At 42.4% G+C, this 18,847-nt stretch overlaps 2 protein-coding genes across 2 annotated transcripts; both read right to left on the bottom strand.

The window, feature by feature from the left end:
• Positions 1–375: 375 nt before the first annotated feature.
• LOC310855555 (dyslexia-associated protein KIAA0319-like) lies at positions 376–10,336 on the bottom strand. The gene is made up of 14 exons (XM_083760605.1): positions 10,259–10,336; positions 9,905–10,000; positions 9,527–9,653; positions 8,587–8,807; positions 8,324–8,489; positions 6,863–7,011; positions 6,594–6,745; positions 6,218–6,356; positions 5,554–5,713; positions 4,664–4,800; positions 4,156–4,278; positions 3,557–3,647; positions 3,260–3,351; positions 376–747 (listed from the first exon to the last, which is right to left on the bottom strand). The coding sequence occupies exons 3-14, from the start codon at positions 9,613–9,615 to the stop codon at positions 590–592; spliced, it is 1,677 nt and encodes a 558-aa protein (XP_083616731.1). The 5' UTR covers positions 9,616–9,653; positions 9,905–10,000; positions 10,259–10,336; the 3' UTR covers positions 376–589.
• On the bottom strand, positions 10,236–18,521 carry LOC310856683 (dyslexia-associated protein KIAA0319 homolog; the record flags this gene model as incomplete). Its single annotated transcript, XM_083762154.1, has 6 exons — positions 18,507–18,521; positions 13,945–14,025; positions 12,993–13,690; positions 11,942–12,080; positions 11,648–11,706; positions 10,236–10,346 (listed from the first exon to the last, which is right to left on the bottom strand). The coding sequence occupies exons 2-6, from the start codon at positions 13,994–13,996 to the stop codon at positions 10,236–10,238; spliced, it is 1,059 nt and encodes a 352-aa protein (XP_083618280.1). The 5' UTR covers positions 13,997–14,025; positions 18,507–18,521.
• Positions 18,522–18,847: the final 326 nt, after the last annotated feature.

The following is an 18,847-nucleotide window of genomic DNA, read 5'->3' as shown; positions in this document are numbered from 1 at the left end:
TGAAATACTCAGTGTAATTGAGTGTAATAACAAAACTTGAATGAATAAATCTCATCCCTGTGGTCTCTAACACATTTGAAAAGACATGACTTATTTACTGTTAATTAATCCATATCGGAGGGCATTGCTCTCTTCCAAGACAGTCTTCTCTGTGTATCTGCGCACCCATAATGTAAAGGTGTGGTGTCATTTAATTTGAATCAACTGAAATATTGAGAAATATTCTCAAGTGTAGACATTCTTAAATTAGCTGAATATTGCAGTTGGTTTAGTTTATGAGAGTATTTACATTTTCATTCTTGGTATCCATATTTGAGTTAATCCATTGTCATTGGACCTGTATCTGACCCTCCTTTTTGTTTGTGTCCCATTGCATCCATTATTTGTCTACAAATTGCACACTCAAACTTCACTTGGATCATCTCCGATTCCCAGAGACTTCATTCCAGGAAGTCATGACCTACCTGTGTATTACAGTTACAGACAATCATTGCCACTTCCAGGGTCTGGTAAAAAAATTGTTTAACTCCCTGTGTGAAGTTGGGCAAGTCATTTTTTCAAGTCATCTTATACTTATTGTTTCCACCTGTCAGCCAAAAGCATTCCCGTTGCGGGTGGCATGAGCATGGGATCTGTTTCTACTACGGATGGGTCTGTCCCGGCTGAAGATAGTGTCCTGATCACTGTCCAGCTCAGACTCAGACATCATCAGACTGGAGTTGTGCTCTGTGCTCCGATGTTTGATACCTACAGAGAAATGAGAGAGATGTCAGGACAGTGAGGACACCGATAGAGTGAGGAAAAGGTCTCAAGATGTTATTAGACGTTATTAGACATTATTATTATTATGTAAGCTATTAGACATTTCACTGAGAGATTACCGAACCAAACTGTGATTTGGCATCACAGTTTGATTCGGTAATCTCTCCAAAGGTCCAAATTGAAAGCTCTGGAACAGCAGTGACTGTGAGAGGTTATTATCCACACTGTGGTCCTCATTCACAACAGCGTTTACGCTAATATCGTGAGCGGACAGGCATTTACGTGGATTCCCACGTTACGTGGGAATTCATGGCCATCTCCGTGAACTTGACGTTGACGTTGGTTGGTCGGAAACTCCGTTGATGTCAGCTCCAGGGTGGTGTAAAGGGCATACAGCCTGTGTATATTTATTTAGAAGGCTTTAGTCTTCATGCTGAATCAATAAATAGTTCCCAAACCTCAGATAAAATATGTAGGCATGTGTCCCCAACATTGGTCAGCACATAAACAAATGCAGAATATCACTTGTATGGCTATATGCATGCATTCTAGAGGCATATTGGTCAAGTTAACCCATGATCCTATACAGAAACTGCCCCTGCAAGCCCGACACCTTTTTATTTATTTATTTGGATATTTCTAGCATGCGCGATTGCGCTGCTCACTCTCGGCAGCCTTCTACTCGCAGAGCAGCGAGTTGTGAGCTTGTAGATCGGCTCTCCTATCTCCCCCCCTGCAAGCAAAATCGAGGGTTACTGCGTCGGCTAAAGTATATAAAACTAGAAAAAGTGCCCTTCTGGGCACAGGTCTCCACCAGGATAGGAATGTAGGACATTGCAGCTTGCCTTCATCTGGTGGTTGGATAAAAGGGCAACAAAAGTAAACTAGGGAGTTGGCATACAAAGTTATCCACAGATCCGTGCAGTTAGAGGTAAAAACACTTTTCGGCCAGTTATAGCGCCACCTTGAGGCTGAGTTGAAATTGTTCATGTGGCATTTCTTCCTCGGCCTAGTGGGAATGTGCATGCACAATTTCACGGAAATCATGATTTGCAGCATTTTGTTTGAAACTGAGCACTCCTGTGAACTTTGGAAGACAATCTTAACCAATCAGGATGGAGTCTGATAAATCTGAAAGACCCGTTTCGTTGAATGGCTCTAGAGAGACTGTGTACCAATTTGCGTGATGTTTGGACAAAATCTGTATGTGTACTGTGCAAAAACCTGTTTTGCACAAAGCGGCCTCCTGGTGGCGCTATAACAGGCCGTTCTGGAAAGTTTGGGGCAGAGGTTCATCGTTGGCATCCAGGGAGTGTGTGTGCAAAATTTGGCATCGACCGGGTTAACGGTGGCCGAGATTAGCTGCTCACGGACACACACACGGACGGACACACGGACACACGGAGTGCAAAACATACTCTCCCCCCATGCCTTCGGCCTGGTGGAGACAAAAATAGAAGACCACATTAGCCTACTGAATCATGGCATCAGCGTGTTTGAAAGTCGGCCAGTCATATCGTAGTTTTAAGACAGCTCACCTCCACTCGCACTTGTTCACAAACATGACGGACAGACAGACATAAGAAAGGCAGCTGATGATCATCACACACCTACTGTAACTCGCTGATCAGCATGTTGACAGAGACTCAGCCAATTAAAGTTTCACGTAGGCCTAATGCCTTTGCTGCAAACACCTATATCTGCCTCCATTTGCGTCGTGGTATTAATTTATAATAATGTATATTGATCACATGCGGACGCCCCAGTGGCCCACACAGAATAGCCAACTCTTACCTTGATCAGGCTTGATGTTGGATCGGATGAAATATAGTCAAAAACGGATAAATTCCACACAAAAAAAAAAAAAGAAAAAAAGAGCCAATGTTCCCGTGGATTAAATATGTCGTGTGTCCATATATTTGCTTTCCAAATCCGACAGTGCAGGGCAGGGAATCAATCACCCCAGTAATCAATAAATCAAATAGGCCAAAGGAAAATGATCAGATTGTATAACCCTGCAGTGCATGGCAATTCATCAGTAAGGGCTTTTATCATTGCCGAGTTTTGATATAGCATTTGGTCGTGTGGTGAACTGTAGGCCTACAAATTAACTTCTTTCTCATTATCTGAAAGTAACTGTAACATCAGTTAACTTATTAACGTTCTGACATTTACCAAGGAGTGAACTCAGTGAAGAAATGCGTGCCAAGTTGGCAAGTTTAGTTTATAATTATATGCATATAACACTTTGCTTGAAGATCTGTCCGTGCAGAGACCCACCTGTCAAAATTAACTGCTCTACAAGCTCATCGCGGTTCACTGTGCAGGCTATGATGACGTATTTCGATATTTCCTGTTGCCTTATATGGTGTGGAATGGGCGTGGATGTTCCATCAAACCAGGCGATATCATTAGGCATCTCCTTTACACTTGTGCGTACATTTTCGTTGTGAATGACTACCTGTGTGTGAAATTGTGTATTAGGCTTCAGACTCACTGTATTTGGGCCTGAGTTCCACCCTCTCCTGATCGTCCATGTTGTCCAGGATGGTGTATTTAGTTTTCTTCCTCACCTTGGTTCGCCGCCTCCTAAGCGGTCAACAATATTTACATTGAAATGTAAACCATTGAACACTGCAAGTCATGACTTGTGTAACTTGGACTTGTTTGCTTAACGGTTGCATGACAGCAAGTGTACATCGTAAATCGTAAAACTGTAAATCGTATACTGGTAACAGCATATCAGAATAAAATATTTGTGTAAAATCATTACAGTGGTAGTATGTCTGGTCACCTCTTGCAGCAGCAGATCAGGGTCCAGGTGGCTGACAGAACAAAGACCATCACCATGAAGCTGGAGAGAATGACATAAAGCACTCTCCACTCTAGGAAGACAAACACAGGTCATCTACAGTTTAGAACAGTGCTGAATAATACATGTAGGCAAACTTTTTATTTGTATTTATTTTTTCATACAATGCTTATTTTATTAATTTATTCATTAGTTTTTCTTAATTTTTCCAGGGCTTGGAAATGTTCAGATACTGGTACTAAGGCCAAGAAGGTGACATTTCTATAACATGACAGTACATGAATATGTATCTACTGTATGTGTTGTGCTGCAGACCACTAACTGTTTTTCTATACATAAAGAGTAAATAAAGTAACACAGTACGTCTACTGCTTTTTCACCTGTGTAAGCAAAAACATTACAGTTTTTCTACATGTAAAGGCGATTTGAAATGTTTGTTACAAGTGTAGATTTAGATTATTATTACAAAACATACATTATATTAACCAATTACTTGTATCCTTGATCTACTAAAAAAATTGCCGATCTACAAGTTCACAAATCAGAGTATTTATTCCACCACTGGTCAACAACAACCTTACCACAATTGCTCTCTCCGTCTCCAAGGAAAAGGCGGAAGAGGTTTTCGGTCCAGAAGGGGTCACAGACACACTCCTTGGTGATAGGGTCGCACTGGCCATGCCCAGAACAGCGTCGCAAGCACACTGACGTCAAATCACAAGATAACGTAAACATTTATTTACGTTATTTATTTACATTATGATCAAATTAAATGGCAGTGTGTGATAGTTATAGTGCATAGCGTGTAGTGATGCTGCTCATACAGTAAATTGTGTCAACTAATAATTAATGAAGAGCAAATTCCAGTATATACTTTCTGGAATTTCTCATTCAACAGCTACAATGTAGAAATTCTAGTATTAGTGAACCAAGGACTTAACTTAACTATACTACAAACATAACATGCCCCATGAACATCCCCCTATACATACAGCTGCTAGAGGATCAGTTTATGGGATGTCATGTCAGTGAGGTATAGGATCAATTACATCCATAGGATATGATAGGATATGAAGTGTTATATCTCACAGACTGTGTCGACCCTGAGGACTCTGAACAGCAGGTAGTCAGTCTTCTCCCTCAACAGCTGGCTCCGCAGAATCCTGGACAGCTTAGAGCCAGGGAATGGCCCATCAGGGCCCTGCACTGAGAACTGGAGCACCGTGCTGTATGCAATACACACACACACGCACGCGCGATAAATATACAGATAAGGCTGGAAATTGCACAGGTGAAAGGAGTTGGCCTCATTAGGCCCACTGGCAGAGCCTGACCAGAGCCTTTTGTGGTGGTTCTGAAGGGTCCGACCGACTCGATACCGGGCACTGCACTCCCTGTGGGGGTGTGGAACGCATGTGTCGAATGTGAAGTCGGTGGGTGAAACGATTCTCGAGTTACGTGCATTACACACACACACACACACACACACACACACAGGCACACGCACACGCAGAGACGTGGCGCATTTATAGTAGGATGTACATATGTATAATGTACAATGAGGTGGGAGTATCAGTGTGCTTGACGACGTGCACCTGAGGTGGGAGTGTCAGTGTGTTGACGACATGCACCTGGGGAGTGTCTTTGTGTTGACGACATGCACCTGAGGTGGGAGTGTCAGTGTGTTGACGACATGCACCTGAGGTGGTAGTGTCAGTGTGTTGACGACATGCACCTGAGGTGGGAGTGTCAGTGTGTTGACGACATGCACCTGGGGAGTGTCTTTGTGTTGACGACATGCACCTGAGGTGGGAGTGTCAGTGTGTTGACGACATGCACCTGAGGTGGTAGTGTCAGTGTGTTGACGACATGCACCTGAGGTGGTAGTGTCAGTGTGTTGACGACATGCACCTGGGGAGTGTCTTTGTGTTGACGACATGCACCTGAGGTGGGAGTGTCAGTGTGTTGACGACATGCACCTGAGGTGGGAGTGTCCCTGCAGGGCTCGTAGGTGGATGTCATTGTCCAGGACGTGGAGTAGTGCAGCCAGCTGTCTAAGCACCGTGTCCCTCTGAGACACACTGACCTGAGACACTGCAACCAGCAGCTCCAACTCCACCTCCTCACTGCCTCCAGGGTCTGCCGGGAAAACAATCACTCACTCACACTTATACGTTACATATTAGGTAATGCTATGAACCTTGTGTCTCCGGAACTTACTTTCGAGTACAGTAGGCGATGTTGTTAATGAGTTTTAGCACAGGGTCATGAGTATAGTATGAACTCTTCAGTCGAACACACACTGTGTGCTTTGAATGTGTACAAGCCGCAGTTAGGAGATGAATGCATTACAGCTCTTCTCTACAACACATAATATAGCCATCCTGTCTCCAGTCCTACGATTGTGTCTACGTGTGTGTGTGTGTGTGTGTGTGTGTGACTCTGTGTGTGACTCTGTGTGTGTGTGTGTGCGTGCGTGCGTGCGTGCGTGCGTGCGTGCGTGCGTGCGTGTGTGCGTGCGTGCGTGTATTTAAGCCATGCATGCATGTATCTATGATTTCATATTATATTGTTATAGTAATAGTAGGAGTAATACTAGTGGTGTGTTATTACTATTATTAGTATTGTTGTTATTGTTTTTACCTGGGCGTACTTCTACGGTGGCTGTGGCGGTGTTGCTTCGTCCCTGAGCGTCTGTCACTCTTAGCTGGAAGAGGTAGGTCCCTTCAACCAGGTTAGCTAAATACAGAGAGGGCTGAGTCTCTGAGCCAAACAGCACATCCTGGAAACAAAGTGCTTTACTTGGCATTGGGATGTGCATCCTTTTAGTTTTCCCTCTCTTGCTAAGGTGCATGCAAATAACTTTGCTATGTCATCACTAGCCCAAGGTTTGGAGATGGTTCCATCATAGTTCAATCAGTATCAGCTTCAGTGTCAATGATGAATCATTTGCTTTAAATGCCGGATCTAATTGAACTCACTATTTGCGTCTAAATTTAACCTCCGGGGCTAGACTCACCCCAGCGGCCGGGCTCTGGTTGTCCCTGACCCAGAGATATTGGACCTCGGTCTGGTCTCCATCTGTCACCGATCCCCTGAGCACCAGAGAGTTGTTGGGCAGGGTGAGGGTATGGCTACCACTAGCATGAGCTACAGGCGGCAGGTTTCTGGCTGGAGAAGAGGAGGAAGCTTGTTGAAGATGACAGAAGACAGGTAGTTGTGTACTGTACTTTGATAGGTCAGTAGTAGAACAAAATAATTCTTGTTTGAAATTAAATATTTTTTTACCCTCTTGGACTCTGACAGTCAGTGAAGCGCTGTCTGTTACCCCCTCATGGTCACTGACAGTCAGCCTGAATGTGTAGCGCCCCACCCTCAGGCCCATTACCGTGGCTACTGCTGCATTTCCACCCTCCATCTTTATCCCTGGGGGACCACTGGAAAATCAGAGTGTGTCAACAATCAATTTAATGCAACAGCTACAGTATATAGTCCGGCAGCCGACAGACTTCTTGTGGGAAATTTGGTATATAGTCTTTTATGGTTTTTTATGATGCTGAATCCATTCCAAGCATTAGTTTTGCCCACTCCTTGGGCTAAAAACGGAGGTCATCACAAATGTGATTAGGTCAGCACATTTTGGGCAAGTGGCTCTGGCTGTTTTTAGCCCAAGGAGTGTATTGTGAGCAAAACCAATGTTTGGAATGGATTCAGATTCATGAAAAACCCTTAGTTTGACATGTTACTTAAAGCAAAAGGAAAGTTTGACATTTTTGCCTGCCATAGGATGTTAATGGTAGGGCCACAAGAAACCGACAGCCGGTCAGCAAGTGGATTCATGAATATATGTATATAGACAATATTTTAGGCCAATAAAAAATACTATAGCTATACCAAATTTCCCACCCGTCCACCTCGACTGCAGGACTAATAAGACTAATGCTGCGTTCACAGTACTGGCAGATACAAAGATACAGGCTACCATTATTTTTCAATGGACGCCAGCGACATGATACATCCAACATTTTTAGCTGCTACAAAAGCACAGCTATAAAGCTACAAATAAGTTGAGCTGGTTTCAACTTCAAATACAAAGATACAAACCTACAAATATGCTGTGTAGCTTTGTATCTTTTTGCATTGCGATGGATTGTGAGCTTGTAGATTGGATATTGTTGGTAATAAAGTATATAGTGCTTAAGGGGTTACATTTGGAACATTTCTGAATATTCTGAAAATTTTAACACTCTTAAGGGAGTACTTGGCACAACATCTTTTCAGATAAAGTACATCAATCTGGGCCACGAAAACGTTTGAGAAGCAGTGTTAGAGTACCTGGTAGTGTCCCAGTGGTAGCTGACAATAGCATGGTCATCAGTGTTAGAGTACCTGGTAGTGTCCCAGTGGTAGCTGACAATAGCATGGTCAGTGTTAGAGTACCTGGTAGTGTCCCAGTGGTAGAAGCAGTGTTAGAGTACCTGGTAGTGTCCCAGTGGTAGCTGACAATAGCATGGTCAGTGTTAGAGTACCTGGTAGTGTCCCAGTGGTAGAAGCAGTGTTAGAGTACCTGGTAGTGTCCCAGTGGTAGCTGACAATAGCATGGTCATCAGTGTTAGAGTACCTGGTAGTGTCCCAGTGGTAGCTGACAATAGCATGGTCATCAGTGAGAAGCAGTGTTAGAGTACCTGGTAGTGTCCCAGTGGTAGCTGACAATAGCATGGTCATCAGTGAGAAGCAGTGTTAGAGTACCTGGTAGTGTCCCAGTGGTAGCTGACAATAGCATGGTCATCAGTGCTGCTGCTTCCATCCAGCACTACACTGCTCACTGGGAGAATCAGCTTCATGTCAGGACCCACCACGGCCACCGGCCCACGGTTTGAACCCTCAAGATCCATTGAGGGGGCAGCTCTGTTTCCTATAGGACGTATAGGAAAAGAGAGAGGAGAGCAGATATGAGCCTATATACATTGTACTGTATATAAGTATATGAATGTATTTACTCGTACATTTACCTGAGTTTCCAGTGTTAGTAGCTGTGGCAGAGGGGGAGACTGGGGCTGAGGGCGTTGTTGTAAGATCACCTTGTCTGACAGGAGAGGTGACAGCAGGGGTTGTGGTCCTGGATAAGGCGGAGCCCTGCGGTTCAATATGGACGTCACTGGCCTTTGGTGGTATGACTCTGAGTGTTGCTGTGGTGAAATCTGATAACCCGGTGGCATCAGTCACTGTAAACCTGGAAGGTACAACATGGGAGAGAAGAGAAGAGAAGAGAAGAGAAGAGAAGAGAAGAGAAGAGAAGAGAAGAGAAGAGAAGAGAAGAGAAGAGAAGAGAAGAGAAGAGAAGAGAAGAGAAGAGAAGAGAAGAGAAGAGAAGAGAAGAGAGAGAAGAGAGAAGAGAGAAAAGAGAAGAGAAGAGAAGAGTTACTCTGCAGACTCTTCTAAAGATCTAAAGACACAGCATAACACAGTATAATTTCAAAAAGAAAACCAAACCGCAGTGGTTTCTGGTTAGAATGTTGCTGATTAATAGGAAACAGTGATTTAATTACACTGTGACTAAGAGACTGTCCTGAAATGACCCTGTTGGACAAGCAAGTATTTTTTAATATGAAATGATGGTACCCAATGTCTGACTCATAAACCTACAGTACATGGAAGGTCAATCATTACAATGAACATAACTGTCCCTTTATGACACACTAGTGTTTCCATGCAAGTTGTTGTTATCCCCGCTACTAATATATGGCACTACAATGAAAGTGAATTTCAGCGAGAGACGACATAAAATCTCTTCATGGAAGGATTTGCATTTTGTCTATTTTGTAAATGGTCAATAATGAATGTCAAAGAACCCCTTTCACTAAAATACTTGCAATTGAATCCTTCAGTTTGTAAGAATGCTACATAAGCCATTGTTCTAGAGGTGACGAGGTGTTAAAAAATGAAAGGTACCTGAATGTGTAGTTTCCAATGTCCAGGTTGGACAGGTTAAGAATCCATTTATTTGAGGACTCTCCTAGATCTATTGGTGGCCCACTCATCTGGTCCCAGTAACAGCTGACCTCACCAGCCTTACTTTCTGTATGTGACAGATATAAAAAACGCTCAAAATTTAGACTTCCAGCCATTGCTCTTAACCGCTAACCTCACAAATGTCACAATTTCAGTAAGCATATGTCAAATAATAACCAGCCAGACATTGGTATATGTGGATCAACACCAGAGAGTCAGACAATAGTAAATATTGTCCTCAATGAAGGCATGAATACTTCAATTATGTGCTCACTGTGACTATTCTATTGTAAATAAACAGTCAAAACAGATACGTACGACTGGCATTTATGACGGCTTCAGTGAACGGGAGAGACAGGACCTGGGTTAGAGGGAAAACCACAGCCTTGGGTGGGTTGCTCAATCTCAATGCTACTGTAGGATGGACGAAAAGAGAAGAAAATAGAGGAGAAGAAAGGTCTTTCTCTTTAGTTATTTCCTCTAGTGTGTTATTTATCAGCATCAACACAAGGTGAGGAGGAGAGATGAAATGAATAGGTCATACTGTAGGTCAAACCTATTTTAACATGATTGAAGGCTGATAGTTTGTACATGAATTAGTTACTTCTATCTTGGTATGAATTAGTTACTTCTATCTTGGTATAAGCTTCTAGCCGATTGCATTCCCAATACCTTCCTTCACTGTGATGTTGACTGAGCCTTCTCCATATGCACCATGTCCAGACACAGCCACCGTCAACAGGTATTGACCTGCAGACAGCTGGAAACAAACAATGTACGGAAGGATATAAATATTGTGACTGGATAAAGAAGTCCAATAAAATTGTATACCTGTAAAACGCGTCTACAGTCATGTTCATACTTGGTGTAGAATATACAGATTAATCCTAACTTTGCTAAATGCTTTATTTGTGCTCTTTTAATCAAATTAAAAAATAGACATTTTCTAGATTATGAAGTCTCTAATGTCCCCTTTACAATTCCCCCCACTTCATTCTCTATAGAGACTTGATATGTGATATCATATCATTATAGTTGTAGAAAGTTATACACATATATATTGTTTCACATCATAGAATGAACATGTAGACTCAGGTCAGTGAAGTGCAAGGACACAGGGAGACTCACTCTGCTAAATTGGATTGACTTGTTATGCTCGCCCTCTATTGCCTCCCTGTGGCCATCAATAGAATACACCAAATGCCATTCATAGCTGTATGTTGATTCTGGGAACATTAAGGTGAATTACAATTTAGTTATATTTAATGTATAAACATGTGGATTCTTGTGGTTTGTTTAAAGGGATAATTCAGATTTTTTTTAACTTAAGTTGTATGACATACTTGCCATTAATATAGTGGTTGCAACTGTATTAATTGATTGAGTCCCGTAGAGGGAGTTCTGCTCTGGTTTTGGTGAAATATCAAGTAGTTCCGGTCATTTTGTGGGGGGCACTGGGGGCCACGCAGTAAAGGTAAATTAATCCACATTTGAATTGTTGACCTATTTAAAAAATATTAGTGCAACCTTCGTTCTTTTTTTACCCCTCTATCACACAGAACTATGTTTTTTGTGTCCATATTACTACGCCCAAAAATTAGTTCCATGTGATGGAGGGGTCAAAGTTGAACGAAAGTCGCGCTAATATTTTAGAAATAGGCAAACAATACAAATTACGTTCGTTTTGTGGATTCATTTACTTTTACTGCGTGGCCCCATGCCCCCCACAAAATGACCAGAACTACTTAATATTCACTAAAACCAGAGCAGAACTCCCACCACGGGACTCAATCAATTAATACAGTTGCAACCACTATATTAATGGTAAGTATTTAATCATACAACTTAAGTTAAAAAATCAGAACTATCCCTTTAAGCTAGTCAGAGTATATGATGGGTGGGGTCAACAACTCATTAACACAATTCATTTAGATAATTCATGCTATGCCCATTCAGCACTCCAAGTAAATACAAATATCTCCTAAGAATTCATTTAAAATGGGCACTGTTATACACTGTACCTGTCTGGGGATCTGGGTGGATTGAGGCTTCTATTTTGACCGTATCCGTGGGTAAAGTCAGCTCTATAGGGTCTCCAAGGGACACCATCAGGGGCTGAGCTAAAAGTGGACAAGGAATACGAAACAAAGCAACTTAGGTGAACTGCTAGACATTAAAATGTGCCTGTATACAACTGTGAACTTGACTGTAGCAGAATTTCTTAAAAACATTTAATGCAAAGTTCTTTTCCATTTTTGATGATGATGTGGTCCCTGTCTGAGAGGCACAGGCACTGATCCTTAAAGTGAGTTTTAGCACATAAACGCTCTCAATTCACCATTATAGAATGCTTACCTGGTTCTGTAGGCATGGCTGTGTTGTTAGACAGATGAGGCGGGGCATCAGTAGAGGTCATGGGAGCATGTTCTTCTACTGGGGATATGACTGATGTGGAATCAGAGATGGAGAGGGACACACTCTGGATGTTGCTTTCCTGTGAAAATAAAAGCACTTACAAGGTGAAATCTTTGTCCCTTTGTCCCTAGGTCTGATCAAGAATGAAGCTGGGGTCAAGACAGAGTTGCATTGATTCCGTTAGAATCTAATGCAATCACTGTCCTGCTCTGAAGGGCAGGCCTGTTTGTTAGATTGTGTGTATGTACAGTGTCTATGTATAATGCTGAATGTGGGGAGAGAGAGAGAAAGACAGTATTGCATCACAAAGAAAGGGAATTGTCCCGTCAGGCGTCAGCAAGTTGGCATACACACACAAGCTCATACAGACAACTGGGCATTGTTAATCATATCTTGCTATTAAAATCTGGAACTGTGGTGGTAGTAGATAACTAGTTAAATGTGGCGGCCACTCATAACGTCCCAGGATGGATTGTGTAGTGTCATTACCTCTCTCTGCCCTTAGCTGAATGTCTCTCTACTATCTCATCTAAATAAAGCTATGCCTAAACAAATTCTATTTGATGTTATCCTCAGATGCTTGGCAGATGGGTCTATTGCTAAATTACTGACCCCATGCAGAATAGGTGAACTGCCACAATTAAGCAATGTAGAGAAACTAACTACATTGTGCTGTAGCCAGGTGATATTTCACTCTACCCCTTTTTGGATAGATGCTATATGCAGATATATTATTTGTATGTATTACAACTATGATAATTGCAATACACCTTGATCCTGCCCAAACAAAGTCAGTCAGTGACCAGCAATTCTGCTACTTGACTTTCTAAGTAATAAGGTCAAAGTATATACTGTATAATGCTTTATCATTGTTATAAAACAAATACATAGTTATGAGTTTATACAGATTATAATGTTGTATAGACAAGATCTATATCAATTCCCTCTTAACCACTCTGCTAATTCATTCTGAAACCCTCCAGACACTTACAGTTTTTTCTGTAGGAGTAGGGCCTGAAGTAGGTTCTGTGTTGCTGTAATGGGATGCCAGGCTGATATTCGCCCCAGAGGAGGCACTATTCTGGGCAACACTCATCTCTGTTGGTTCCCCCTCTGGAGCATCCTCACTCTCTGATTGGTTGAACCCCATCTCTCTTTCCAAGTCTGGCCAGTCAGGAAACAGCTCCGTTTCTGCATCACCTGTGCCACCCCCGAGCTTCTCCTCCAGACCTCCCTCTGGATACTCCAGATCCATCATGCCAGGGTCAGCGAAGTCCTGCCGAGCCTCATCAAACAGGGCGAGGTCCTTCAGGTCTTTCAGGGCCTCCAGGTCCCCTGGGGCATCAGAAGACTGGGTCTGGGACCTCCAACGGCCAGCATAGGGTTCCCCTCGGACCAGTGACTGCAGCACAAGGGTCTGAGGAGGGCCACGTCGCAGGAAGGCCAGGTAGGAATCTGATCCAGGTCTCTCTCTGGGCCGGCAGTTCTCCCTCTGCTGGCAGCGGAGAATATAGCAGCGGCGCTCAAAGAGCCAGGCTAGGTCGCAGCCTGGCAGATCACAGCAGGCTGCCACACACTGCGGCAGGGTCGACACGTTGGGCACCCGTAGGATGCTGCTGCTCCTCACAGCTGGGGAGACCACAGTCTCAGGGTAGGTTGCCTCTTGCCAGCACTGAGATGCCTTTGCAGCTGTGGCCAATGAATAATGAACAAACAATCAATATGAATTTAACAATGAATGTGCCATCAGTGATTTGATGCTGAAAGAAGAGAAAGTGATATTTGCGACCAATATGTTCCCAGATTCATAGCTTGTAGATCGGCAGAGTAGATTTTTGGCAGAGATTTGGTGAGCTCTGGGGGACTCAAGTCAACTAATTAATGTTTAGGTAGTTAAAATGTAATGGTCTTTTGTAATTACTGGGAATAAAATATGCCCTCACCTCCCAGATTGTTGATGACCAAACAGAAGAGAAGAGGCACTTTCTCCCACATTATGCCTGTCAAAATGGCCACTCTTTACCCTGAAATACAGAATATGATATATGAACATAAGAGTATTATTATCCACTCTGTAATGAATAAGGATATGAATGTCATAAATGGTGAAGTGTAACATAGTTTAAATTCAGCCACTACGTCTGTAACATTTTATGTGACATGGATTGTCATGCAACCATTTGGCCTGCTGTGCCACCAATGCATTTATCTTCTCTGCTCTATGATGGGGAAAAAACAAGTGAAGCATGTTGTTGTTTTACTTACATCTTACATGTACAACTTACATTCTTCCAAATTAATATAAATCTCCAATGCTGTATGCATATAATGTACTGTAAGTTCTTTTGATTTGCTAAAAAATACCACTTCACTTACCACATAAAGCAGCATTTACATCCCAATGTCTTGACAGTGATGATGTGTATAATTTTATTACCAAGATACATAGGCTGTAGCCACCAAGATGAGGCTATAGACTATTTAGACTGTTTAGAGTAATACTAGAAGCAGTAGGCTAGATAAGAAAGCCAAGGTAGTAGGCTACTATGACAACATTAAACAGACAAAAAAAAATGCATATCATATTTCACAGAAGTCACAATGTCGTACACGATACAAAAAGATAATTTCAAATCGATGTAGATGGTGTGCATTATTTGAGACGTGGCAACAGTGGACACTAAAGTCATAACAATACGGTACATGTGTTCGCACTCGCAGTTTTGCTCACTGTAACACTACTGCGTTTCAGCACCACATTGGTGGACAGCACCCGCCCAAAGGCCAACACAACACAGTTCAGCATCAGCAAGGACACAATTAAAACACAGCAGCATAACGGGAGAGTAAACAGGCCAACGTCAAAACCCAGTGATATATCATGACATGTAGCACTAGCAACATTAACAACAGTTTGTTAGGAATAATAAACTTGCCCAAAGCCCCCATTGAATCGGTAGACATATGACACCATCTAATAGCATACCCAAGAAAGAAACCTGTGTGCAACATTATAGACCGTGAGCCAGGGGGGTTTGTTTGTACCATTTGGGGGATTAATGCTCATAGTGATTTTTGTGAAGGTATACATGTCTAGAGTCAGAAAATATGTGATAGCATTGCACCAGAGGTAGCTTTATTGGTGTTATCATGCATTTTATTATACAACAATAGGCGAAAATTACATGGGTCAATATATGAAAACATACAACTTAACCCCCTAAAATAAAATATACAAAATGTTTTTCCAATTGATTCTGGTACCTTTAGGTATGCTTGAGAACATAGTGAAAATCTAGTAAAATATATTTTCCAGAAAGGCGTCATTTTCAATATCTAATATGGCTGAGGGGCTTAAAATGGCCATATGAGCAAGGGGGGTTGGTCTGTACCACCTAGGGGACTAATGCTCAAAGTGATTTTTGTGATGGTATACATGTCTAAAGTAAAGACAAGTAAGACGCGCAAACACGAGAAGCGAACACAGTTTATAAATTGCAATAACAACAATTAGCATAAATTAGCAATTATTGAGTGTGTGGTACTGTAAAATTTGTGGCTCAGCACCGCTAGCCCCCTATATATATTTATATATATGTTTTTTTGGATTTTTCTTTTTATATAAATATTTTTTGTCTTTGTTGTTTTATACTTTTTTTTTCTTTTCTTTTTTTTTAGCTTTTTTTCATCAAGTTTAGTTTGAAATTTCTACAGTGACAACTGCAGTTTACTTTGCTGTCCATACCTTCACAGCCTAATAATCAAAATCATTGTCCAAGTCTTCAACGTCTTCATCTGAACTTTCCACAGGTGGATGCCTGGTTCTCACAGTCTGCCAGTCTACACATGTCAGTACACTTGAGGCCATTTGCACACACACATTTTGGGAGTGAACATTTCTTTGTACAGTTACAGGCCAGTAGATCCAGGACAGCATCAGGTGCAGGCTGGCCTTCCATCCAGTGCACCACCAACTGTTCAGATTCCCCTTCTCTCTCCATCTTCCATCCTCTGCCAACAGGGCTGGAAACTTGTGGGTCCTGCTCCAAGCATCTTCTCCATATACCAGCCTGGTAGTTAGCTCGCTGTGCATGTTTTGTTAAACAGTCCTTACATGGTGGGAGTTGATGACTTTCAATTTCACCTTTTTTGGCACAGAAAAGATGATACCTGAGCTCATTGATCTTGGTGGTTGAGGCTTTTGGGACATACATGAGACATGTAATACCTCTAGTTTGTCCATCAGTTCTGGGGAAAGGTCCCATTCCGTACCCAACTCAAAGAATGTGTCCTGTATTTCCCTGTTGCTGGTGAGAAGTTTTAGGGCACTTGTTTTCCCTATGCCTGCAAAGGCACTTACAGTGTCACATCCAGTATATGCATGCAACCCAATGAGAGCCCTACAAACCTCCAAGCCAACAGAGGCAGCAATTTTCCTGATGTCTACAAGCCTTGTACGGGTTCTTGTGCCACATTTCTGGAACAGTGGGGCCATAATCCTGTCACAGAATGCTAAAGACATAATGAAAACATCTTCTGAGCAGATGACTACAGACCTTGACCAAAGTCAGCAACAAAACCAGTCTCATTAAATTCATTGTGCATGAATGGAGGAATGCAGAATATAGATCAAAGCTACAGGGAAAGATTCTTTATGCAACTGTGAATGACACATGTTACAGAATTACGTCCCAAGACAGTGAGGAGGTGTCTGCTCTTCAATGTCAACAAGAAGAAGCAGATGGTCGCCTACTTCTCCATGCTGCCCATGCCACAAGAGAGGGATACCAGTCTGTAGTCATCTGCTCAGAAGACACTGATGTTTTCATTATGTCTTTAGCATTCTGTGACAGGATTACGGCCCCACTGTTCCAGAAATGTGGCACAAGAACCCGTACAAGGCTTGTAGACATCAGGAAAGTTGCTGCCTCTGTTGGCTTGGAGGTTTGTAGGGCTCTCATTGGGTTGCATGCATATACTGGATGTGACACTGTAAGTGCCTTTGCAGGCATAGGGAAAACAAGTGCCCTAAAACTTCTCACCAGAAACAGGGAAATACAGGACACATTCTTTGAGTTGGGTACGGAATGGGACCTTTCCCCAGAACTGATGGACAAACTAGAGGTATTTACATGTCTCATGTATGTCCCAAAAGCCTCAACCACCAAGATCAATGAGCTCAGGTATCATCTTTTCTGTGCCAAAAAAGGTGAAATTGAAAGTCATCAACTCCCACCATGTAAGGACTGTTTAATAAAACATGCACAGCGAGCTAACTACCAGGCTGGTATATGGAGAAGATGCTTGGAGCAGGACCCACAAGTTTCCAGCCCTGTTGGCAGAGGATGGAAGATGGAGAGAGAAGGGGAATCTGAACAGTTGGTGCACTGGATGGAAGGCCAGCCTGCACCTGATGCTGTCCTGGATCTACTGTCCTGTAACTGTACAAAGAAATGTTCACTCCCAAAATGTGTGTGTGTTGCAAATGGCCTCAAGTGTACTGACATGTGTAGACTGGCAGACTGTGAGAACCAGGCATCCACCTCAGAGAGTGTGGAAAGTTCAGGTGAAGACGTTGAAGATTTGGACAATGATTTTGATTATTAGGCTGTGAAGGTATGGACAGCAAAGTAAACTGCAGTTGTCACTGTAGAAATTTCAAACAAAACTTGATGAAAAAAAGCTAAAAAAAAAGAAAAGAAAAAACTATGGGCACATGTATTTATCTACAGTTTGAATTGGAATTTAGTGTTGAATACAGCTACTCAATCTAAACACTCCTCTCTCTTCGTTCAGTTATGTAGCACTGTCTAATCTCCACTGACTGGCTCTTTTTATACTGTGTTATACTGTGTCAATTAACTCAATGCACAGCAGCTGTTTTGTCACACTCAACTGTGAGTACTTGTTAGTTTGACTCAGGTCAGGTCACTGTGACATAAATGTCACAGTGACATTTTAGTACGGTAAAAATACTTCAGATGCATTACTTACACTATAGCCTAGTTCTATCACTATTCTGTCACTGCCTGTCATAGATATTATTGCTGAAGATGCTATTTTTAACAACTTTTTTGTAAAATATATAGTATGGGCTATATCCTCACCATTTTTTAAAGAAAAATAACCAGATAGAAACATGAATTTGAAGTAAAATGCTTCATTCGGATTTTGAAAACTGTCTTTTAACATGGGGTTATAAATGGAGTGATAACACACAGAAAGCTACCACCAGTGCAATGCTATCACATTTTTTCTAGCACTAGGAGTGTATACCTTCCCAAAAATCACTATGAGAATTAATCCCCCCTTCGGTACAAATGACCCCAAAAATGGGGTCCTGGCTCACGGTCTATTATGCGTCCAAGTCGTTCCTATTCTCGGTATAGTTGGTGCTAGATATTCAATTGTTAAAAATTGACGTCACATTAACGCGCACACGCGCGCGCGCACGCACACACACACACACACACACACACACACACACACACACACAATAGCCCACCTTGGCACCTTGTAATGCTCCGAGTCCGTCCGTGCATCTGTCACGTCAGCGCTTGCAGCATTCTCCTCTTCAAGCACGCACCAATTCTAGAGGATAAACAAATAGCCTAAACTAGGACAAGGAAACATAGGCGGAACGTCTTCAGTGTTTCGCTATGGGGTTGAACATCAATGAGGCCGCTACACATACTTGTAGGGCAGGCTATATTGTAGGCAGGCTACTGACTACTGTACTGTATTGTGTGCAGATGAAAATAGTTGCAGTGTCACTGACGGAGCGGAGTGGCGCGCAGGCGCAGAGCCACATTGGACGCTCCTAAGGTATGATGTGGGGCCGGGGGG

Source organism: Protomyctophum parallelum (genome assembly GCF_964188405.1).
Source record: "Protomyctophum parallelum genome assembly, chromosome: 3".
In the NCBI taxonomy this organism is placed as follows: domain Eukaryota; kingdom Metazoa; phylum Chordata; class Actinopteri; order Myctophiformes; family Myctophidae; genus Protomyctophum; species Protomyctophum parallelum.
The sequence above is the reverse complement of the archived record's forward strand: the minus strand, read 5'-3'. Positions and strand labels throughout refer to the sequence as shown.

What these genes read in the sequence shown, in the direction of transcription:
- LOC310855555 (XM_083760605.1), bottom strand. Translation starts at nt 9,615, where the DNA reads ATGAGTGGGCCACCAATAGATCTAGGAGAGTCCTCAAATAAATGGATT. An exon ending in GACTGTCAGAGTCCAAGAGG is followed by an intron (nt 6,746 to 6,862) that starts GTAAAAAAATAT and finishes CCTCTTCTCCAG; the next exon opens with CCAGAAACCTGCCGCCTGTA. An exon ending in CACCGTAGAAGTACGCCCAG is followed by an intron (nt 5,714 to 6,217) that starts GTAAAAACAATA and finishes TTTTCCCGGCAG; the next exon opens with ACCCTGGAGGCAGTGAGGAG.